At 39.6% G+C, this 24,231-nt stretch overlaps 3 protein-coding genes across 4 annotated transcripts; 1 reads left to right on the top strand and 2 right to left on the bottom strand.

The window, feature by feature from the left end:
• Positions 1-4: 4 nt before the first annotated feature.
• On the bottom strand, positions 5-7,182 carry slc25a34 (solute carrier family 25 member 34). 2 transcript variants are annotated; one of them, XR_008605376.1, is made up of 7 exons: positions 7,098-7,182; positions 5,884-6,655; positions 4,182-4,247; positions 3,288-3,440; positions 2,122-2,256; positions 1,234-2,021; positions 5-71 (listed from the first exon to the last, which is right to left on the bottom strand). XR_008605376.1 is itself a non-coding variant. In XM_055025741.1 (6 exons), exons 2-6 carry the CDS (start codon positions 6,355-6,357, stop codon positions 1,851-1,853), a joined length of 999 nt encoding a protein of 332 aa, XP_054881716.1. In that variant the 5' UTR covers positions 6,358-6,655; positions 7,098-7,182; the 3' UTR covers positions 172-1,850. The 2 variants fall into 2 exon arrangements, 1 of the variants encoding a protein (XP_054881716.1); XM_055025741.1 differs by lacking the exon at positions 5-71 and having other exon boundaries at positions 172-2,021.
• Positions 7,183-9,425: 2,243 nt separating this feature from the next.
• Positions 9,426-16,838, bottom strand: fbxo42 (F-box protein 42). The gene is given in 11 exon segments (XM_055025726.1): positions 9,426-10,717; positions 10,719-11,027; positions 11,763-11,879; positions 12,561-12,617; positions 12,735-12,831; positions 13,776-13,886; positions 14,001-14,154; positions 14,311-14,445; positions 15,693-15,809; positions 15,951-16,230; positions 16,353-16,838. Coding segments are annotated over 10 exon segments (2,106 nt in total). The 5' UTR covers positions 16,225-16,230; positions 16,353-16,838; the 3' UTR covers positions 9,426-9,982.
• A 1,658-nt stretch (positions 16,839-18,496) lies between these two features.
• Positions 18,497-23,555, top strand: LOC129356121 (SUZ domain-containing protein 1-like). Its single transcript, XM_055025733.1, has 4 exons — positions 18,497-18,912; positions 20,653-20,702; positions 20,775-21,044; positions 21,244-23,555. Exons 1-4 carry the CDS (start codon positions 18,862-18,864, stop codon positions 21,365-21,367), a joined length of 495 nt encoding a protein of 164 aa, XP_054881708.1. The 5' UTR covers positions 18,497-18,861; the 3' UTR covers positions 21,368-23,555.
• Positions 23,556-24,231: the final 676 nt, after the last annotated feature.

The following is a 24,231-nucleotide window of genomic DNA, read 5'->3' as shown; positions in this document are numbered from 1 at the left end:
AACGTTTCTCTGGCTGAGGAGCCGAGCTTCTGGCCGGTCAAAGGTCAAAAAGCTTGACTCCTGTTGCCACTCTAAAAAATTTCAATGAAAAAGGTTGAAAGTCCCCTGAAAAGATAAGATTTGTTTAAGCAACTAAACACTCTTGCCGAGATATGACTGAACAATCGGGTCTGAGTTTTATATCTGATATTTTATTACAGTATCTTTTAACCGATTTTGTGTATTTGTACAATGTCTTTCACATTATAAGATGCCTATCATTAAAATGTTTAATTATTGTCATGTGTCTAATAAAAATCTTAAGTTTTCCTTCAATCAGTGTCCTGATTTATTTTTAGCAGCAATTGTACATTTATTTCCACTTAAGGAACAATTTTTAACAATAATTATTAATTTCTGTTGTTTTATTACATCTATAAGGTGAAAACTAATTTCATAATTCAAAATTTATCCCAGAAATCCTCCCATCAGATGCATTGTTGATATTACCCTGAACTTTATGAACTTTCAGAGCTTCCTCATTATTTTTCAACCCAGTTTGAACTAAAGTATTAATACACATTTCATACAAAGCATCTCGTCACAACCACAATAACTATAGTTTAATTCTTAGAGGTAAATTATAAAACTGAAAGCAGGAGGAAAGGCACACGATTTAAAAATACTGTTTCTGTTTCTAAACCAAAAATATATTTAATCTCTGATCAATCAGTTTATTCAGCTGTAAGCACAAATTTGATGTTTGGACAGTTATTTTCACGTCTTGTAAATTGATTTTTGCTTTTATACACAAACAAACATGCATACTTTATATATTTTTTAATTATCCTATCTATCCTTATCAGAAGGCGATTAACTGCACAGTATTTTTATAATTTTGTCCTTGGTAATTTTTTTTTATCTTTTTGTGAATCAACATGTTTTTATTGCCTGTCACTGTTGGTGCACCTGAATATTAAAGGCTATTTCTTTTCTGTTCTAGGTTTTTTATTTTTGCCTCCTTTTGGCTCAGGTTGGACAGCGCAGTCAGTGTTAACAGACTTTATGTAATAATCAAGATTAACGACCAAATATAAACAGTAAAGAGCCAGGAAGAGGCTGAAGGTTCTGGGAAATTACATCTGAAAGGAACAATAATAAAACGGTTTTTGTTCCCAGATGTATTCAAAAGACAAAACTCTAAATCATTTTTGGTAATATTTACAAAACAAAATGTTTATTATGATTACTTACAACAATTAAAGGGCCTGGAGTTCCCAGTGTTGAAAAGCTTGAATAAAAAAAAAAACCTTGAAGGAAATTAGATTCACTGCTTTGCAGGATCTTTCTTCTTGCAGGAATAAACAAACAATAAACAATAAGGCAAGAGGAAAACACATAAAATACGACACAGGAGTGCTTGTGATGAAAAGCAGTTTGTGTTTTAGCGAGATTTTTTTCTTCCACTCAACCTTCTCTGTGAGCAAGAAGCCATTGTTTGTAAAACCTGATCAATGGGTTTATATTCATCATTCAACTCTTCATTAAGTGTTTTATAGAGTTTGATCGTCTTCCACATCAGATGTGCAGCTAATGCTAAAAGGTGCTAGTCTGAGAACATAGAGGAGCAAATAATAATGGGCGTTCTGCTACCAGAATGTTTCATCATCAGTATTTGTGCAAATATCCTGAACTTCTCTCCTTCCAGCCGATGAGCAATCATCCACTTCATGAATGAATTCATCTTTCGTTGGTTGAAAACAATCAGAAAGCAGCAGAAATGTCAAGTTTCGGATGAAATTCAGAGTCGCTTGGCGACACAGTCCCTCTCTCGTCCCAGAGGCTCCTGTGCTTCAGCTCAGAGTGTTTCTCTATTTGTCCTTGACAGCCTGTTGCCTCATCAGATCCCAGAACAGCATGCTGAGCACCGTGTGCGGGGTCAGCCGCAGGAACACGGGGCCCATGCCTTTATACAGCCCAAGGAGGCCCTCGGCTTGGCACACTTTGAGCAAACAGTCGGTGAACCCGTGGTACAGGCGGCCCTGCGGAGCAGATCACAACCCGGTGAGATCCCCTCTGACCTCTGGAAGAGTTCACCCTAAAAACACACAAACATCTAAGGGAGAGATCGTCCAAACTCACCTTGCGAAGCTCGTCAACCGGCTGGTTGTAGAGGCGCGTGCTGATCACGTCGAACGGAGTCATGGTGATCGCCACGGCAACGCCACTGATGGAGGCAGCGATCAGCGCCGTTAGCCAAGCGTCGGCACGAGACCACTGCAACGAGGAGGGAACAGGTGGCGAGAATGCAACTAACTCCTGTTTTAGTCATCGATATCGATCAATCAACTCACTTATTAGAGCCAAAAAGGGACATTTGTTTACAAAAAGTAATGATGACGGCCAACACCTGCACATTGTTAGATAAACTCTCATCTAATTAAACATGAGAGGATCCGTCTGAGATAAATGTCAACAATAAAATCAGATGCAGAAAAACATGAGCTAAAGAATAAATTGGACCTCAGGAATTAAATCTTAAATCAATTAATCAGATAAAATAAATTGGCACATTCTGCATTAAACCTTTTTATATAATATTAGAAATACATTAGAGGAGCAAATAATTATTTTTAAAAAAATTTAAACTTTAAAAGCCCACTGCGCTGAACCCACTGAAAACCTCCTGGTGTTTCCACCAAATATTGATTTCAGAACTGAGTTAAAACATTAGTGTTGTTGTTTCTAAATTAACATGAACTTGCTTTCTTTGCATTATTTCAGGTCTGCATCTTTTTTGTTATTTTTATATTTTCTCATGTTCAGCCAATAAAAACTAAATTCTTGCTTGTAACATTTGAGACATGTTGTCAGTAGAACAAAATAAAAATGTTAATTTTACCCAAACATAAACCTATAAAGAGTAAAATCACAGACACTGATCATTTTAAGTGGCCTATTATTGTTTATATATATGTATTTATATATCAATTGATTTGTAGCAAAGGATGAATCTGCAGCTAAAAAAAAAGAGTTGATTGGTTTATTATTATTTATGGATTAACCAATTAACAAATGGATAACAAAAGGTGCTTAATAAGAGATTTCTTAAATTATTTTTCACACAATTTGAAGAAGTTGAAACTAAAACAGCCACTTGAAAAGTTCTGAATATTTAAATACAATTTTTTTTTATCTTAAATTCAAAATGTATGTAAATATTTTTTAGAAGATGATTTTTTGAGCCAGTTATTGACGAGTCAAATACAAATTTAGTTGATTAATTTTGATTAATTCCCTTTCTGTACCTGAGAATGTGACACCCAGTCCTTGGCGGAGGTGAAGGTCGCCAGCTGAGCTGCTGACCCCACCATGACCCGAGGGACTGCCCCATTCACCCCCCTCCACAGCCCAGTCAGACCGTCTCTTCTATAGATGGTAACAAAGGCATCAGACACACCCTGGAGAAAAAGAAATGGTCAGGAAGATGACGTGCTTGTTTTTAAATCAATCTCTATGTCCGTGTAGAGATTTGGTCTTTATTTCGTTTAATATTTTGATTAAAGTGTTGAAAAAATTTTTTTGTTTTAACTTCACTGAAAATCAAAGAGTGACTTACAGAGACAATCTAAATAAAAACAAACTAAATGAAGCAGTAATGATTTTTAAGGTATTTTAGTTTTACGCTAAATTACAAATACATGAGAATTCATTTGGATATTATGAAAAAGTTCAATATATTTGGTCACTTATTTCAGAAACTCTGTTATATAGATTCATTTGGAATAAAATGTTAAATTTAACAACAACACTACACTGTAAAAAATAAAATAAATAAATGTCTCCAATTTACGGTAAAATACTGCTCGCTATGGTTGCCAAAATTTTATAGATTTGATCATATTTACATATTTATACTGTAGAATTTGTATTTGGAGAAATTTCTGGCAAACACTGCTGCAGGTATTTTACCATAAATTACCATACTTTATTTTGTTTTACAGTGCAGTCATGTAAATGCACTTTACACAATAAAATCATTTTAATCCAAATATGCATCCACTCCAGTTTGAGTTCAGTTCATTATTCAAATTAGTTTAAAATTTGTTCTGTTATATTCAAAACTTGCACCTCTATCAAAAACCGAATGAAGTTTTTTAAGACAAACATTTATAAACACAATGCTCTGATATTTTTCTTACCAGATGGTTATGTTGGTGACCAACAGCGATTGCATCCATAGTCTGAGCTTGCAGGTGAGTCTTTACCTGTGGAGAAAAATGCAGCGCAAAGTCTTAAACTTCCTTATTTCTCTGACAATTACTGAAGTGCAGATAGAATAAAGGATTACACAACACACATCTTTATAGAACAAAACAAACACATTTGACAGTGACAAATGAGCTGCCGGCCACAAAACATTTAAATAGTCGCTTAAATACAGAGTGTAGACGACTGTAAAACTCCTCTCTTTGTTATTTTACAGTAGGACCCAGATGGGACCGCGTTTTGTGGCAGAAAAAGAAGAGGTGTACAATTTAGTGAGCTGGACACAAACAGTATCGTCTTTCCATGACGGTGCAAAATGTTTGGTGTTCAGAACGCATGAAGCAGAGAAACAATGAACCAACCATAAAAATACTGGTAAAACAAATGGAGCAGATGAAAGAGGAAAGGTTGGGTTATATTAAACACTCCCTTACGGTAAATGTAATTTCAGACTCATCCAACAAACACATTCAGACAGAGCTGCTCTACTGGGTCGGAAACAGAACAAAGACATCTGAGAGGCCATGAGCAGGCAACTCATGTTTTGGTTTTTGGAGAGACCAACACCAATATATAACTTATAAGTCATATTTTGTCTTTTTTTTTTCTGCTAAAATATGCAGCTGAACAATTGGTGTGTATTGTATCAAGCCTGTTAAAAGCAAAAGTAGCAACAAGCCGGTTCATGCAGAGTCATTCCTCAATTGCACAACCACTTATCAAAGAATTATTTCTCGCATCACCAAACCTTTGGCGGCGTTTCTACTGATCCTGACATGTAAAAACAAGCAACACAACACTGGAGACGATCCAACAGGGTCAGCTTTCAGCTGTAGAACTTTATTTTTACTGTCACAGCTGAAGATAAAAACGTTTTAAAAATGTAGTTATTTGTTATCATGATTAGACTCAAAAGTAGCAGGTTGCTACATGCTAAGGAGTCCAAATGTGACCTCCTGCGTTGACATTAAAGTCCTAGAATATTCAGACAGAAATCTGGTTTTCTACAGTAAGTTTGTATTTTTCCTGGTTTGAAATGGACCAAAATATGATGTCACACTTTGGTCTCAATCATGGCTGACGGGCATGCATCTCCATTACTGAGGAAATATCTGCAAGTCGGGGCAACAATTAAAACATTTAAAGCAACTAAAAGTTCAAAAAACAAAGCTCTGCATGTTTTTACCATGAATGTCCATATTTATGGAGGCTGTCATCTATTCCTGCCAGAGAATAGATACTTACCAAAGTCTTTCTTAGCATTCAGTTTTTTCCATCTGCGTCTGCAATGTTAGTTGTTCATTAACTAACGTTGCATATCTTCTTTACAACATTGCGCTTGAGTTTTAACTTCCTATTACACACATGAGACATAAAAAGAGCAAGAAGAGACCTGCAACTACCCAAATAAATAATTGATCAAATTAATATCTATTGTATTGATTAGATACAAGAAATCATTTTGAAAATGTATCAATATTTTTATAAGTGCCTAGGATTTCTCAAACAGACTGCTACAGGAGATCCTTCCTGCTCACAGCCATCAATCTTAGAAGAATTTTGAATTAATATGAGTGACAACATTTCATTTCCCTTCAGGATCAATAAAGTATTTTTGAACTTGGATCTACTAACCAGATAGGCAGGAGAGGCGATGAGGGCCCCCAGGGCCCCGGCCCCGGCCCCTGACAGCAGGCTGCCTCCATGAAACGCGGTGATGCCCTGAGAGTCACAGCAGGAGTAAGAACCCAGCCTCACTCCGTTCATCACGGCCTGGTAGAGGAGCCCGGCCGAGAGCCCTTTCTGGAGGCCCCGGAGCCCATCTGTGCGGCCCACCACCCAGAGGGCCTGCAGGACCCCCCTGTAGTGGATCTGGTAGGACCCCCGAGCGCGGAGCTCCCCCTGAAGCTGCAGACGCGTCTTCACGACCTCCAGCGGATTGGTGAACACGCAGGCCGCGCAGCAGGCCAGAGCACCCAGCGCAAAGTCCAGAGGGGGCCAGACGGCAGGAGGGGGCCCCAAAGCACTGCGGGGGACGACAGGAGAAGCCATCCTGTGGGAGAATGCTGACTCTTTGGGGGAAGTTTCCAGCAGCTGGGCGCTGGTCATCCCTGAGTGGTCCGTACAGTGCAGAGGAAGAGGAGGGTGCAGTTTATCAACTGCAGGGATGAATTATTGTCTGCTTTGCATGTTTGTGTCTGTTACAGAACGATACTCTGCTGCCCTCCCTGTCCTCACTCTTCTTCACTTCCTTGTCTGGGAGTGCGCACGCAGGAGCCGCCACCTCCAATCCAAGCATTCATTATTAAGTGAACACTTCTCACGTCTGAGTTTTGGCTGGTTTACAACATGCCCAAGGTCGAAGCTTCACTTTTTCCCACCACATCGAGGATGATGGAAAATCCTCCTGAAATGACAAATATCCATTCCGAAAAAACGCAAAAATCAGAGGATTTGTGGTCTAGTTTCTAGTAAACTTGGACTAGGACCGAACTGACATGCAAGTAACTTTTCACCCAGATAAAAGAGCTTGTTTCACTAGAAAACAAATAGTTTCACTGGAAAATTATTTAACTTATAACATGGAAAAAATGTCTTGCTGTACGTGAAATAATCTGCCAGTGGAAATAGTAACTATTTATCTGTATTAAGGACATATTTACTCAAAACAAGCTTGTGCATTTTGCTGAAAAGTTACAAGCAGTACATGGTGTCGTATTCCAAGACCTATTTTAAACTAGAACACTTGGTAAGATTTCTGCTTTCATCTGTTTTACTTTCTTAACAGCAGCTCAGCACTAAGCACAAACATCTACAATAGCAGTAAAACCAGCTGGAAGTAGATTTACCTGCAGGTCCGAGATAAAAACAGTGGTCCACTTATCTCCTGTGTGAGCTGACTGTCCTCTGAGCCACTTCAGTCTGCGGCTCCATTCTTCCTCGTCTCATTGTAAACATGTGTCCTCAGCACATTCATTGTCACAGACTCCTCCCTCCGCCCCACGCCACAGCCAATGCAGGCGCGGCGCAGCCTGCCACGTCACCGCGGGCCCCGGCCTGCACCAATCAGAGGCCGGAGCGGCGCTCGGCCCCTGCGTTGCTCCTATCGGAGCTCTCTGGGTAAAAGGTGAGCGTGTGGGTGAGGAGGAAAGCGGGGCGGAGTCGGTCAGTGTCAATACCGGGAGAAGCCTGCTCCCAGCAGAGTAATGTGGATAATCCCACCAGCAAAACCAACAGAAAGACTCGTTTTATTTAGCTGCATTTTTGTTTCCTTCCTGTTCTGATCCAGTTGTGATTTGTGGGGTTCTGTTTACGTTTAGCTCATTTTGAAGCATGTTGTCAAAGCTTGAACGCATTAGTGATGAAACTTGATCTGAATGCGTGACGTTTGGATGACTCATCTTTTTGCATGCTTCCTGTAGCGTGTAAAGCAGCCGCTAGATGTCGCTGGAGGCGCCCAGACGTTTTGTCATGAGAACTAAAATGGTGAAGTTGAAAACACTTGGATTCTGAGCCAGACTTTAGAAAGGGCTCAGCCAGTTTTATTTAAAGAGTTTTTTTTTTCTTTTTTTAATGAATGTGTGTTTTGCAAACATTGTACTTTATGTTTTAGGTCCACCCATATAAGGCGAGTTGCAACAATATCTTGGAGGTTTTTACAAATAAAAACAATACTCAAGTATTAAAAACTGTTCTTGAAAATCATGAAGTTATTGTATTTGTTTTTTTTCTTCTTCAAGTTGAAAGCATGGGGTCTGAGCCAGACTTTAGAAAGCGCTGACAGGGGAAATTTTTGGGGGGTATTGAAGATGAAGGTACAAATTTTATTATTTTTTTAATTGTATTATTTCTTTTTAATGGGTACATGTTTCACAAACATACTTTATATAAGCGTCATAGGCCCATAGAAGGTGAACTGTAATAATATTTCAGAAATGTTTATGACTATAAACAAAATTCAAGTACAGTTTTAGTTTTTGTGGAAAGAACATGGAGCTACTGTCCAAAAGATGTTTTAAACTTACTATCATCAGTTGGGATTATAATTCTGTTATGTTTAGGATTACCTATGATGTACTAGAAAAATAATTTCTCTTTAATGAATAGGGCACCAAAATGTGTTGTAGCCAAGGGCCCACATCCATGAAAATCCGGCCATGCTTGTGTTTCTCAATAATGAACGAACTATGCAAAGTTTTACTGAAGAGAATAAACTAGTCATATTTTTGTAGTAAAGTGATCTATAAAACATTATTTTAGATCTAAAACATGATTTTATGAATAAAAGAGAACGAAACAGGTTGATCATTTTGGGATGCTGGGAGATTTTCCTTTTAGATTCAGCAACAAGAACAAGACGAGAATCACTTGCTGTATTGATCAATTGGTAAAATGAGATAAATGCAGAAGAAACACATGAGAAACTATTTTTATTGAACCTAACATCTGTTTAATTTTTTGAAGATTTTGTCTGTGGAAATGCTGCTCTATAAAAAAAAAAGCCTCAACTGAATTTCTTTATAAGGTTAGATTTGCTCTATTCTGGAATTATGTCAGAAAATCCATCATTTCACCTGCAATTTTACCATCTGTGGTTTGATATATAAATAAAAAATAATTATCTCTTAAGAAATAATCCCTTTTCTTTAAAAAAAATAAAGTTTGTGCTGCTAGTGACCTCCAGGCACAGCTTTACACAAATGAAGAAATAAACATGGACCAGCTGTATCAGCGAGGTCTTCTCAACTTCTGATAAATATTTGTAATACAATCTTTTTGTGAATTCATACCTTACTTTTTTAAGTTGACAGTGTCTGAAAAGTATTTAAATCCAAGGCAGCGGTAGAAGTTGTGCATCTAAATGTCCTTTTTCTGTCCTATCAGCCATCTGCTGTTAGTTGGTTTTATTTCCGCAAACATTTTGTGCAGAGACAGTAATCTAAGGATTCTGTCTGCCTTGCGTCTGGGTTTTAACTTCCCTTCAGGTTTAGTTTTGACCTGCTGGATTGATTTGAACCAAAGTTGTGAACTGGAGCAGAGAAGAGCAGCAGACGGACAATGCCACCATCTCTGCTTTGGCAGAACATCTAATATTGTCATTACGCCCAACAAAGAGACGCTTTGTTTAGTGGAAAAGCAGCTGCGTTTTCTCCACACCAGACAAGAACAAACTCTGGCACAGAGCAGACATGGAGGCCTTTATTGTTCAACTATATTTATAGTACAGTCCCACATCGTTCAGCCACTGTCGACTCACCGACACACAGTCAACAACTTAACCACCATCATGCATACGAACACACACACACACACACACACACACTCACGCTGTTTCTATGTAAACATTGCAGGCTTTGAGAGAGATAGAAAAAGCAAGGTTTTCATCAACTGATTTCTCTCTTTTCAAGACTTCAGAAAGGGAGACACACACATACACACACACAAATGTTTTGCTTGGTTGTTTACCATCGGGTTGAGGGGCAATAAAAACGTCTGGTCCTCTCTAAACAATCTCACACACAGATAATTCTCATTCAAGCAAATATTTTGTCAAAGTGTAGTTAAAGTCTTTCCTTATGAATGCGTTTGGTAGGCAGAAGGAACAATAGTGAAATTCAAGTGAAACATCTAGCACTGATAAAGTTCTTTCTTATAATCCTTCCTACAGGTAAAAGGCCTTGTGTGTTAGTTCCCTTATGTTGCTGCAGAATGTAACGTCCCACCTGGAGCTGCATTACCTTTTAGCACGTACAAAGTACAAAGCATTGGTTTTAGGGTAGTACTTAGCATTTTGTTTCTTGTCCATGAGGCCTCCGAAAATGATGAGCTCCCCCCTGCCCTGCACCACGGTGTGAAGGCTGGTCTCCGGAGGCCCCGTGACGGCCGCGGGTGTCCCGTTACCGTAAACTTTCCAGGACACCACCCCCACGGACTTGGCCCGGGAAATGTCCAACACGTACATCTGCATGGGCTTGCAGTTCAGCGACTGGTACAGCGGTTTGCCTACATTCAGGCTCTGAGGCGGGTGATGGCCGAGGCGCCGCGCTATGGGCGGGATGGCGTGTCCATCGGCTACTGCGGCTTGTGGGGGGCTGGACGAGGAGGACGGAGGGGTTCCTGAGGGGCCGGTGCCTCCTCCACCACCGCTCATGGGAGAAGCCCCCTGTGTTTGAAGGGAAGACGAAGGTGAGGATGAGGAAGATTTGTTTTTCACTGCCTCCAGGCCTCGCCGCAGGGCGGCCGGGGACACGGCTCCAGGCGGCGTGAGCGGGGAGCCGGAGGGCGGCGTGTGCAGGCCGTTAGTATTTGGGACGTCGTGGTGCGGAGCGGCGGAGGGAGGCGACTCCCAGCCGTAGTCTGTGGAGCCCGGCAGGTGAGGACGGGAGGGGGGGGAGCAGCCCTGGGCCGGGCTGGTCCTGGGCGACGGGGACGACCCGTTAAGTAGAGAGGGGAGCGGAGGCAGGGGGGGGGCTGTCTGGGCCTTGAGACGGAGACGGCTGCTGGGACGAGGAGGGGCTGCCTTCTCTGGCGCTTCCTCTGGCTGAGGGTCGCGGTCTGAGCGTCCCCCATCGACCGTTCACACACGGAGCCTCCTCGGCGGCTCCCAAGACGACGCCGGCGGCGCCGCTTCGAATCGGGGACTGAGACCGCAGGGAGGGGGGCTCCGGGCCCAGAGGGGCAGGCGTGGCACTTATGGGGGAAGGTCGCGAGTTAAGACTTGGACTGAGAGGGGCACGGCCGGAGGGAGCCTGGGAGAAAACCACAACACACTGGCCCACCTAGCAGAAACACACAGGAGGAAAATCACAAGTTAGAGACAAACAAACGCAACATGAAGGAGGCTTCACGCCATCGCCATTTTATATCCCACTGTTACAGGTAAAAAACAGAGACTGTTGCCACAAGGTGTTTTGTACTGACCACACAAATACTTTATATATAGTAAAGCAACCAAAAATAAGAGCAATATTCAATAACCTACTCACGTAATTTTCAGTTTATTGTCCAGGTCTGACACCGAAGTTTATGACAATAATCCACGTCATTTTACCGATGTCGTTATTTTCAGTGTTTTTATTTGATCGGGAATCAGAATTCATCAAATGCAAAATCACTTCGTTGTCTCAAAAGGCGGTCAGAACCGTAATCAAAAGAAATGCTGTTTACTTAAAAGAATATAATGTAAGACTGATTCACATTGTTCACATTCGATTCACATTTAGAGCTCTTCATTGCAATTTCTCTCCAAAATACGTGAAAAATTTACTTATTTGTAATATACTAAACCGTTACGGTTAGTAATAGTTACCTAAAAAAGAAGTAATAAATATTTTTGTATTAAAATTTTTATTGTTATCACAGAAAATACAGCAATAAATTTCCAGTCCTCATCGCTCAGCTGTATTTTGTAGTCATTCAATGGTTTTTTGGACACGTACAAAGTAAAAGTAGGAAAAAACAGCAACAGTATGAAATTAGGAGTGAATTGGTAATGAATTTGGTCGAAGACTCACTTTACAAGCTGGGTGGCACCATAACTCTGGAGCGCCATGGTCCTCGTTCTCCACCTGCAGCTGCTGCCACTTCCATGCAGGAGCCTCCATGTGGAGGAGCCAGGCGTCTTTCAGAAGCTGAGAACCGCAACAGGAAAGAATTAACTAAAATATGAATGTTGATGTTCTCCAAGCTCTCCCCTCCAGCAAGAGCTTAAAATGTTACTTAAGGAAATATTAACATTCAAGGATTTTTGTGTCCTCATAATGGCTTTTGTAATGTTTTAAAAGTTTTTATTCTGAACAGCACTTTGCAAGTAAAGCTATCTAACCAGGCACCGTTTGCAAATCAGCTTCTGTCTAGAAAAAGTTGCTTGTTTTTACCATGAAGCATTGTTTACCGTTCTGTCCTTCATTACATAAACTTGAATAAAACAAAAATTAAGATAAAATTATTCACATTAAATTGATATTAATCATTTCTGTTCTGAAGAGCTGCATAAAAACTTGTAGGCCAAACGTAATAATTTCAGAAAAACTTGTCAACTATGAAATCACATGGAGGCGGCTTCACAATGGAGACTGAAATGTTTCCAGCTTCTTGATCACCAGATGTAGAGGCTAAAGACGTAGTTATGCTCCTGTTACAGATGTAAATACGTCTCCTGCCCTCATGCCTTAAAAACATTTAAAATGTGTTTGTGATTTTTCAAAACTGCATGTTTTGTAAAATCCCTCAGTGGAAACCAAATAATTGTTTTTTTGTTGTCAATATAAATTTGTTAGTTGGGGGAAAAAAAGGATAATAAAGAAACTTACAGCATTAGGACCGCCGCAGCCTCCCAATATAAGCAACGTCTTCTCATCAATAACAATCTGAGAGAGGAAAAACAATTTGTATCATCAATTTTCAAATTGATACAAAATACTAAAAAAAGAAGTTGAATAGAAAATAAATCTATTTGATTGAAGTAAGAAAACAACCCTTCTTACCTGTGACTGGCCTCCTCGTGGGTGAGGCGATGGACCCGACGTGGGCGGTTTGGACCAGGACCACTGCTCCAGATCTAGAACCCAGACTTCATTGCTCCTGATCAGAACCAGTCAATAAATAAACAATATTAAAACAGTAGAGTGCAAATGGTTTTATTTTCACTCATGGACGTTATTCTTGATATTTCCAACATGATTTTGTATAAAATTAATGAACTGATGAAATGAGAACTCATCTATAAAGAGCAAAATGTTAAATATATTTTTTATTTCCCCCAGTGAAAGTGATATGTCTATTTTTTATTCTATTTATTTCCTGTTTTAAACTTGGCTGCCATTCTATATGAAGCTAGACTTCCTTCTATTTACAGTGTGGACACAATCAGTGGTTTTTATGTAAAAATACAGACCAAAAAGAAAAGTTTCATGTTAAGTTGTTAAATCTGCATTGTTTACATTGTAATGTAGCTAAAACATTACAACCCAGGTGCAAAAACTAGATTTAGCAGGACTCTTGACTTCTAATAGTTCATCAATATTAAAGGTCTGCAAACTGTGGCTTTCGCTTTACTTTTGATTAGCAAAATAATAAGAAATTGTCATATTCTGAGTTTTTTTGTAAGTTCTTATGAAATAAAAAAATCTACATTCAATTGCTACAATGGGCTTTTAAAAGTAACTAGCTTTCCCACATTTACAGAAAAGTTTCATCTCAATGTACAAGATTGTTTTCCTACATTTTGTAATAGAGGATTAATTTCATTCTGATAACTAAAAGTAGAAAACAATATAAATTTAATTTGTTAGATTTCATAAACAATTTTATATAACAAATATTTAGAAAATATTTTTTTTCAGTTTGTAGTAAATTTTATTTTGCAGCAGCGGGGGCAAAAGTGTCTCTATGAATGGAAAGGGTTGCCGAACCCTGACCTCTATCAGCTGTGAACTCCTAATGTTACTCTGATGAGCAACAATATTTCTCCCCACCCACATCCTTTCACAGTCAACCATACACTGTAATTCATAAAATGATCATACATCTGACGTGCTCCTAACGATCCCCCGAACACTATCATGGAGTTTCCTATTACAGATGACGAGTGGCCTGCCATGGGTGGAGGTCCATGTGTCGTTACTATGCAGTTCCACCTGAATAAATAGAAGAAAAAAACAACACAAGAGATTAGAAGAGCTTAACTAAGACATCAACTTTCCAAGGCTTTGTCTAAACCGCACCCTCTGGATGACTGGAGTTCATCTTACCAATTTTTTGAAGGTGAGTAGGTGTGGATTTCATCAAAGAACCTCTCTGGTTGGTGAAGTGGGTAAGGGCTGGGCCGGGTCCAGCCGCCAAACAGCACCAACAGATCTTTGTGCATCACGAGAGTCGCTCCAGCTTTTGGAGACGGATAGGAGCCTGTGGGAAATAAGACACAAATGAATCTAACATTTTGCTGAAGACGATGCTTGACTGTTAAAAGAAAACGGGACAACGCAGAAAAATATAAAAGAACGTCTTTAAACTGGGCAGCTGGTTTATAGTTTGGAGTTCCTGTTTCTGCTTCGTTGTTACCTGAAGCTAAAGGGCGGATCCACTCTTTACTGTTGAGGTCAAGTCTCCAAAGGTCATTAAAGGCAGCGTTGCAGCTACTCTGAGTGCAGCCTCCGAAAACATACATGGATTGATTTGAGTCATAATAACACGCACCTGGAAAACATAAAAAAAAAACAAAACAAAAAAAACAAGATTACTGGTACAATGTTTAAAAATCATTAGGGAACCGCTGCAGACAGCTCCTTGCAAAAATATTCATCTCCCTTTTTTATATTTTGTAACATTATAAACATAAATCTCCATGCAACAGCCAACAAAACGTGGTGCAGAACGGAGAAGGGAAAAAGAAAAATCTGAAAATTGCACTTTATACACATCCAACTAGACTCTGATACCCGTAAATATCAGAGTATTTATAAATCAGAAAACCTATTTTAATAGTACATTGAAATACATAGTACTATGTACGTGCTCTGAACGTATTACTATAAAATACATAGTAACTCTGGAGGAGCTGCAGAAATCCATCAGCTACCAGCTGAGCATTCCAAACATCGGGGCTGGAGGAAAACGTGGCAAGAAAAAGCCAAACTATTGTTTTCCACAAGCCATGTAGAAGACTCAGCAAATAACTAGATGAATCTCTGGAAAGAAACAAGAAAGCTGTTCAGACTTGAAAGGAAGATGAATGGAAATAGAACTGGGCAATACCGAAAAAAAAAACATGTTAGAGTCTCCAAAAGACTTAAAAGTGGAGCAGCAGGACAGTAATCACAATGTAGCCAGAGTTATAGTGGAATGGTTTCATTTAAAACATTCAAATGTCAGAGTCTCACAGTCTAGACATCCAAATGAGTATCTGGGACAAGACTGGAAATCTGATGTTAACAGAGCCCGAGATATTTTCCAGAGAAGAACTATATCAGATATAAAAGTATGTGGGGACAAAACTCAAGACAAGGCTCATAGCTACAGTTTATCTCCAGTTTTGAGTGAATACAAATTCACATCTCAAACTATTCAGACTCTATTTGTGATAGAATTTGAACACTACATGTCCTTTTTTTATCCACTTGACAAATATGTTATTTTGTGTTGGATTACTAGATAAAATCTTGAAGAAAAAAAAAGTCTGAGGTTTGCAGTTGAAATGTGACACAGTTTGAAAGAGGACCAGCTGTATAAATATATAATTTGGGTGTCGTCAAAAGATATTCAGACCGTGTATTTATTTTGAAGTTAAATTTAGTAATATCCAGTTTTTAAAACTAATAAAAGTGTCACTTCTTTATGACATGATGAGCTTGGAAAAAACTTTGGCCCCATCTTTAATTGCAGGAGTTAAGAGGGGGAAGAAAATTATTGACTGGCTTCAGTGATGTAAAGCCATGTATACTGACTGTGTGAGAAGCGCTGAGTGATGGGGGTTCCAGGATATGGATATGTCCGGCTTTCCCACTGGATATTTCCCTCCTGGACCGCTCTCAAAAACCCATGATAACACTGATAGGCAACACCTGTTCAGAAAAAAGCGAGATAAAGCAACAGAGAAAAGAAAAGCTCCCCAAGTGGCACACACACCTTAGCGCTTTTATTTCCACATTAACCAAACATGTTGTGACACTAATCGTAATGGCATCAAAATTTGACAGGCTTACCTTTAATAAGACGATACCACTGCTTACACACAAGTGCAGCGGTCTTGTGCTCCTGGTAAGGTGAGAGGAAAGACAAAATATATTCCAGAACTTCCTCTGGTAACTCGACCATCGACCTGCCCTTCCCTTTGGCACCAGTGTCCATGTTCCCTTCCTGACTACAGGTCCCCATCTTTCCCTCCACCTCCTCTCTTAACGCAGCAGTCTCTGCACCCTCATCCTCTGTATCCATGGCAACAAAGTATCCATCTTCATTGTCGGGGGAAAGGGACATTATTGTCTGTAGAGACACATGAAGACATCTTGATGGTGTGCACAAAAGTGCTCGTAAACATGATTATTACCAAAGATCATGCAGTGATGGCTCAAAGTGTCACTTTCTCCTTTCACCTGGAGATTTACCTGCTTTGTTCGGTTCTTTCTACTGAATCATAACGACGACGAAGCCTTGTATTAAAGCGAAACAGATTTGCTCCTGCTGACAAATCTTAGCGGTGCTGTGAAGGTGTGACCAGGGTGGACATTTTGTGACACGGCGTGTGTAACGGCTCAATTAATCGGAATAGTTGATTCTTCAAACTGTTCGGCTTCGTTCGTCCCAGTTGGCTCCATTAGCCACGTCTAGCTAGCCATCTTTAGCCTCCACATAATAAATGAATCACTGGACTGCTAATGCTAACTTCTTTGAAAAGCTTTCAACCGCCTCCAAAGCATTTTAAAGTTGTAATAATGTTAAGGTATCATATAGGTTACTTCATATATAAAAACAGTTCACCAGCTGGAAACCGAACTGTTCGCTTGATGAATTTAACGGTTGATCCTGGTTTGCTAGCATATGCTAACGCTAGCTAGCCTACCAGCTGCAACCAGGCGAACAGCACTTACATGTACCAGTTCATCTTCCCCTGACAATCTTTATAATACATATTTCCCCAAATTATACATTTCTGGCAAACTATAAAAATCTATCAGTTCTTCGATGTCTTACCGACATGACATCCACAGTCAGCATCAGCTAGATGTTACCTCCATTCTTGTCTCTGTATATAATCGTTGCTAATATTAGCCTCAGTGGAAGGTCTGTGTATGTCAAGGTTCTCCGCTGAAATGTTGCTAATTTTACTGTGTATTAGTGGAAAAAAGAATCCGGCTCATACCTTTGTTCTAGGTCAGTTTTTTTCAGGGTTCTGGGTGTGTATATGTCCTCCTCCACCCCGGTTATCAGCTCCGCTGGTTCCTCTGCTGCCTCCATGCAATCGCCATCTTCCGCTTCTTGCCTCGGTGGCGGAGCTCCGCTTCCGAACAGCCTCTGTAAAGGCGGGGGGATGTGAGCGGCACCAGGGGTGGGTCTCATCAGGCCCAGGCTCTGCTCTCCCAACTGTTGATCAAAGAGGAAGACGTACGGAATTTATAGAGATAGATATGTAAAAATGATATTTAGTTTTCATGACAAAGTATTATTGACTAATTGATAGGTATCAGTCTATTTGTTTAGTGTTTGTTGACCCACAGAAGAGTTGGAAACTCTATACAAAGATCTCTTGTTTCGACTGCAGTCTCATTTGCAGTCATATTTTGGGCCACCGTGTTATAAAAGCTAAACAAATTGATAAAGAGCCTTGAGTCTTACCTAGGGATTGTTAAGGAGCCTATAAAGGTGATTGTGCAAAGGAAAGGTGATGAGGTCAAAACAGAATGGGCAAACATAATCATCCTATTCAAAAGGCAACGTTTCTTCACTCAAAGACTTCTTCAGAAGCACTGAAGAGCAAAACCCATGCTGTAACTCGTAAATATGTAGGACAGTGTGCCTTGAGGAGCAGGGTTGGGAAACACTGGGCTAAATGACTGACCAGGAAGCATTTGGAGTCTTCTGGTCTAAATAAAGCATTATACAACCACAGGTCACACATCCATTATCAACCAATACAAAGTGCATAGAAGTGACACCTAGTCATTCAGGATGCCTGCTTCTGTCATTTGCCTGGGTAAGACCTATCATCAGGATGCACACTGGGAAGAAGACAAGCTGTCAGAAGCAATGAAGGCTCTGGCAACCTTCTGGTGGGAAAGCTTGTACTTAAATCTTCTTCTAGGTCTCTCTGGATGATGAAGCTTCTCACTTCATGTTTAGAGTCCAACCTGTAAAAAAACTGTAAAAAAATGAACAATAAAGCAAACTAGGAATATGTTTTGCTTGATAACGGCTTAATGCTTAATAAAGGGATTAATGTTATACTTTCAAAAACTTTTCTGAATTTTTGTACCACAAATAAGGTGCAAGAGTACTCCAGGGTAAGTGATGTTTACATGTGTAGAGAATACATTTTGTTTTTCATTTCACTTTTACAAAATACACAAATTTGTTCGAAAAAGAAAGAGTTAATAGAATATTGTAATTTGTCTAAAGAAGGTCACATTTATACTATGAAGCTCTCAAAACGCTGTTTTTTCGCGGAACAGGCGTAGTTGAAATATGACGCCATCTTCATGAGATCAGCGTCATTCATGTGGCTAACTGACGTTACCACGTCATTTCCGTTCCTCAGTCCAAACGGTTACATTAGCTTAGCGGCGGGTCTTAGCGACTGAATCTCTCCGCTGTTTGGTGAATATTTCACAGTTTTTCTTTGCTGTTAAAGTGACCCAGCTTTACCCGAAAGCGGCCCTGACGCAGAATTAAAAATAACCGGAAGTCGGGTTGAGATTGTCAGTTCAGTTGAGCGTCAGGCTAACACGCGGCCAAAATAAAGGTTTACGGATTTGTTCCTTCAGCTTAACCCCAGACCAGAAAACCCAGTGAAACCTGAGTCCCCAGCAGTTTCTGCCTGGCCTGGCCTCACCGTCTCATGCCCTCAGCTGGGACCGGATATAGCTTTCGAAGAGGCAGCCTGTCAGAGTCCTGCTAAACATGGAGGATGAGGAGGTAGCCGAGAGCTGGGAAGAAGCTGCGGACAGTGGGGTGAGTTGGACTAACATTTTTCAACAAGATGGTGCTGATTTCAGGTTGACGGTAAACTAATCACCTGGCAGAAAACAACTGGGTCTCCGCAAGTGTTCAGTTTCCAGCTAAATAAGCCATTTATTTTGGCCTTATTTCCTTGCCCATGTTTCCTGGGTCAAGAGTTTGATTTTGCAGGCCGAGTCCGTCAGGTGATGAATTCATAACGAAGCTTGTTTTCAACTCACTTCTACTTTTAAATTAGTCACGTTTTTGTCAACATTATGGCACGAGTAAGAGGAAAAAACAGTTTGAATTATATGAAGTAACAACTTTTTCCTAAACCACGTTAGATCCGCCCACTGGGGAAATAACAGCAATGCGGTTAATTATTACCCTCACTTTTTTCATTTTCCTAAAAAGATTCTCTAATACTGGAAACTTTATGCACAATTTATCTTCCTGTTTGGAGTAACAGGCAAAAGTCTTGTTTTTAGGGCAGTTTCTGAACGAATTTAATTATTTATTTATGGTCGTGATTTTGTAGCTGGAAGATCCAATCTGACCTCCATTTTATTAAAGTGGGGACATCATGCAAAATACACTTTTTTAGCTTCATATCATTTTATTATGTTATTCCATCATCTCAAAACATACCTGGAGTGTTTTTGATTCATTCATGCGTATTTGAGAAACTCTTCAATCTCCCACGGCAACCATTCAGTGACGATCTCATCGTTTGCGCCCCTCACTCAACTCCTTCAGACTAGCAGCAATTACACATTGCGCATGAGTTGAGTTTATTGTAGAAACTACTTCTCAGTCCAGTGTTCCTATGAGCAGCTGTAAACAGCATCACAGAGGAGCATTGTGATGGTGTGCAAAAGCAGGAGAGAGTAAGAGCTTCTTAAAGAGACACAGACCAATTTTATGCCATCAAATTATAAAGTTAAATTTCTTTGAAGTGATATTTGATGTATGCAGCATTTTTGTGACAAACTTATTTTATAGTGCAATAAGAAAATGCATAATACCCTTCCTTTAGAATACTTTTTTAATTATGTTACATTTAATTTAATTTTGAAAAATTAAATGCCTCACTTTCAGTAAAAGAAGAGATGTATTTAAGACTAAATATAAGTGTGAAGCTTTAATTAAAATACAAAAAGCATTTAAGACATTCTGAACGATTTGATGTTGAAACGTTAGAATCCTTTTTTCTTTCTCATTATAATCTATTTGGAGAGGTTTTAGGTGCTAGCATTCCTGTTGGATGTTAAATTAAAATAAATAGATAAATCTGACTTTACAAGTAATAATTCAATACTTTTGGCCAAATTTTTAATGCATAAACTCTTATGATCTACTCCTAGTATTTAATGCATTTTTAAGGAAAATAACAATGTGTAAAATGTTAGCTGAAGTTTCAAAAACACAACTCAGACTAACCACACTGTGTTTGCAGAAAAATATTTTTTCTGAAATCAGTGTTTGTGGTAATTTTTACTTTTCCAGAGGTTTTTGTTGTGGAAAAGCTGAGAGTATTCATAAGTCATAGATGAAGTGAGTGTTGCACTGTGTGCATTCCTCACATAAAAATAGCAAGAATTTATCTAAATGTCAGCTTATTCTGTTTTTAAATGCCAGCATACCTCAGCCACTGGAGGGCTTATGTTTTTAAATATTTCCAATGTCTCAGATCATATATATTTAAATCAAATTTACAGGTCACCTAACCGGCAATGGTTTGTTTCCCTTTAGGAAATTGAGAGGAGACTTGAGGCAAAGCTAAAGATAAATCAGGAAGCAAAGTAAGTGACCAATCCCTAAATTACTAGGTTTTTCTTTTAAGAAAAAAACTCAAGTGGTTTTATTTTTTGCAGGAAGACCAGTTTAAAGTCTTCTAGCTCCCCAGTGCGAACAGCAATTGTAGTCCAAGACGACTCCCTGCCGGCGGCTCCTCCGCCTCAGATTCGGATTTTAAAGCGTCCTTCCAACAACGGTACTGCTGGGAACTCTGCGTCCTCGTCTCGGCCCTCGCAGCAGATGAAGTCGCTGGCCCAAAGGGAGGCAGAGTACGCAGAGGCCCGCAGGAGGATTCTGGGTAGCGCTTCTTCAGAGGAAACCCCTCAGGACAATCCAAGCCAGGACCGGTAATGCATCACATCAGTAGCAGTAAACATGCATCCATCTCAATAGATTTTTATGTTACTAAAATGTTAAATTAGTGAAGTTCATCTGTATATTTTAAAATACAGAGTGATCCATTTATGTGAAACGTTTCTTAATTTGTATGATTATGGCTTACAGCTCGACCTCGACTGCTAAATGTTTGTCTTGTCACGTCAACAGGGCTCCTCGTATGAATGTGCAGCAGCAGCAGCAGCAGCCTTTGGAAATAGTTCGTCCAAACAATCATGTGATCCGTCAGCCTTCTGGTCCTGATGGCACCTCCGGCTTCCGGCTCTGCAGATAAAGTGAAGCTGCTTGCTGCGAAGAAACCGCTGCCTCTTGGCGAGAGGCGGAGCGGGGGAGAAATTAATGGGGTGTTTTGCGTAATTTCCAAAGAGCAGAGTGGTGGGATGACATCAAATTTGACTAAAATAAGGAGTTAAATTTACTTGTCCACCATCTCTCTGCTTTGCACGCTCTGATTGGATCTTTGCCTTTTGCCTTGTCTTTTCCCTCTATTGAACCTTACAAGGAGGCTGGCCAGAGGTCAAGGATTCAAAAGCCCCTCGGTTCCACATTGGGAACAGGCTTTAATCTCTCACCCCACGCACACTGTGATACTCTGATGTGCGCTCCGATTTTAAATCTGCAAAGCGTTCGTCACTTCAGGGAGAAAGAGGAGAACTAGGTGAGCCTTTTCTCCCTGGCGAAGCGCGGGTCACAGTTGGACGTCCACAAACAGGAAGGCCTCAGCGAGTTGAGAGGAAGTGGATTGCACAGTGCCAAGAACTGCCCGTTTAGCTGACCGGGGGCACGGCGGTGGAACGCTGCGCTGATTGGACCTGCCGCGTAAAAGTGCACAGTGCCGAATAATGTGTCTTAGTCCTGCAGATGGTGGCTCAGAGCAGCGGGGAGGCAACCTCTGGCCATAAACCGTGATCAGAACGACGAGTCACTAAATCTGTTTCTACAAGCAATAACAATGAAATTACTTCCTGGATTTGTTTTTTTTGTGTGTGTGTGTGTGTGCATTTTGTTTTAAACTGTTAACATTGTTTCTCCATGGTTGTTTTTTTTTTGTCTTTTTTGTTTCTGTGATATAGTATTTTTAAATAAGGAGATTTGTTGGCTGTTTAGAAAATAGGTTGCAATAGAAGCATTGATTTGCAATGTTGTTAATTTGATCAAGTTTGAGGGAATTGTGAATTAGGAATCAGAATTTCTGGTGTTTCATTGTTCTTGTGTGTGCTGCGTCAGCAGAAGTGTTGGAGCGTTAATGGCTGCATCAGGCCCAGAAAGATGTCGTGGAAATATCAGAGAACGTAACTTTTAATCAGCGCTCTGTGGAACGAAGCCAAATTTATCTTCCTGGTTTTGACGGAAGTCTTCCTGGCAGGTTGTTTTTTTTTTTCTTTTTTTAAACGCAGAAGGGTTTTTACTGTAGCGTACGCTTGTTTTCCACCAATTATAAATGGTTTACAAAATCCATAGTATGATTAAAAACTGAGGAGTTAAATAAACTGACAGCTTGGATCCCAGTAACTAAACTCTTAAGTTTGCCCCTTTTCAGTTTTGAACAGTCACTACATACCCATCAAACTTCAATCTTCATCCATCAGGAAAGCGATTTGATGAAGTAACTGTTTATAATTGCATTTAGAACTACAAAAAGGATATGTCGTTATACGACTCCTATAAAACATGATTTCTATCATATTTCATTAGAATCAATTGGCTTCAATGGTGATCAGAATCATAAATAATGGAAACTGTTCAGAAATTAATTGGAAATACGTTAAAGTAGATGCAAAGTACGAACTTTTTGTCTAAATCTCACTTTACAAAATGGAAATAGGAACTGACCGAGGAGCAACTCGACCTTGAGCCTTTGAGCCTTTTGTGACTTTACGCCTCAAATTAACCTGCTGTCCAACAAACGCTCACAAGTGGGATAATTTGGATTACATTTGAAGCCGTTTTGGTGCTTGCACACTGCAGGAGTTGGGGGTTTTTAGAGCAAATTCACAGCTGCATTCATTGTTTTCTGCTTTGAATGCAGTTTATCCAAACCGTTTTAGACGTATCAATGTGAAGCCTCCTGTCTGGAAATGGTTGCAGTTTGAGATCTACTGTCTAGCAGCTCCAGTCACTGAAATGCTTCATTTATACGTCATTTGTTTACCTTTGAGTTGATTTGCTCTGTTTCAGGCAGCATGGATCTGGACCTATCACCTTAAGCTTTAAAGGAAACGTTCTCTGGGATTTGGATCAGTCATACTCTTTTAGCAGAACTGTATGACGTTACATCGTCTGGCTTTTTAGGCAAACAGGATTTATCATTTAAAGCTGATGTGCAGTGTGATCAACTCATGATGCTTTACTGCAGATATTCACGGCCGGTTGTCTAGTTTGATGCCCATTTGATGTCATTGTTTTAAAACTTGAAGAATCCAAATGAAATTCGAATACCCTTTAATAAACATTTAAAGATACCATCTAGAATATTTTGTCTTTTGTCTGAATTTTACAGTGAGTGGATTGGCTTTAAATTGTTGCCTTTGAAAAGCGGATTTATCTAGAGGTGTTTCAACCACGACAGGTTCTGTTTTCCAATTAAACACTAAACAGTAAACTTGGACCCCAACATGCTTCAACAAAGGCCTTGAGGCACTTTTCCAAAAGAATTTAATCATGCATACATTCCCATAAATCCCAGTAATCAAACTGCAGTAAAGTAAATTATTAAAAAGTTTGTAAGGAAACCCAGCATATCAGCATCTCTAGTACAAACGGAAAGGATAGAAGTAGCAGTGGAATAATCTCACTCTGAAGAAATGAACGTCTTTTATGTGAGAATGAAATGTAGAGAAATAATCGTTTCAAAAACTGGTGGCAGAATAATGTGATCAACCATTATGTGCCAAAAGGACAGCGTCTCATTTTACAAAATCAGGTTACTATTGGAGTACAGATGAAGTTTACTACTGTAGCTGTTAAAGTTTAAAATGTATTTACACAGCTTACATTCAGCGCCTATACAAAGTATTCACTCTTTTGAATGTTTTACCCTTTGTACTGCTTTTACAATAAACCATGAGCAACAAAATTCAACTTCTTTTTTTTAACAGAAATGACAAAAAAAAAAGAAACTCTTATATTAACGTGAAA

This window comes from Poeciliopsis prolifica, unplaced genomic scaffold (genome assembly GCF_027474105.1).
Source record: "Poeciliopsis prolifica strain line A6 unplaced genomic scaffold, Auburn_PproV2 SCAFFOLD003, whole genome shotgun sequence".
NCBI lineage: Eukaryota > Metazoa > Chordata > Actinopteri > Cyprinodontiformes > Poeciliidae > Poeciliopsis > Poeciliopsis prolifica.
Note: the sequence above shows the minus strand (reverse complement) of the source record. Positions and strands in the feature narration are given on the sequence as shown.

Coding starts and splice junctions, on each gene's coding strand:
- LOC129356121 (XM_055025733.1), top strand. CDS start 18,862: ATGGAGGATGAGGAGGTAGCCGAGAGCTGGGAAGAAGCTGCGGACAGT. Junction 18,913..20,652: donor AAGAAGCTGCGGACAGTGGG/GTGAGTTGGACT, acceptor GTTTCCCTTTAG/GAAATTGAGAGGAGACTTGA. Junction 21,045..21,243: donor GACAATCCAAGCCAGGACCG/GTAATGCATCAC, acceptor TCACGTCAACAG/GGCTCCTCGTATGAATGTGC.
- slc25a34 (XM_055025741.1), bottom strand. CDS start 6,357: ATGACCAGCGCCCAGCTGCTGGAAACTTCCCCCAAAGAGTCAGCATTC. Junction 4,248..5,883: donor TCGCCTCTCCTGCCTATCTG/GTTAGTAGATCC, acceptor TTTTCTCCACAG/GTAAAGACTCACCTGCAAGC. Junction 2,257..3,287: donor ACTGGGTGTCACATTCTCAG/GTACAGAAAGGG, acceptor TCCTCGTTGCAG/TGGTCTCGTGCCGACGCTTG.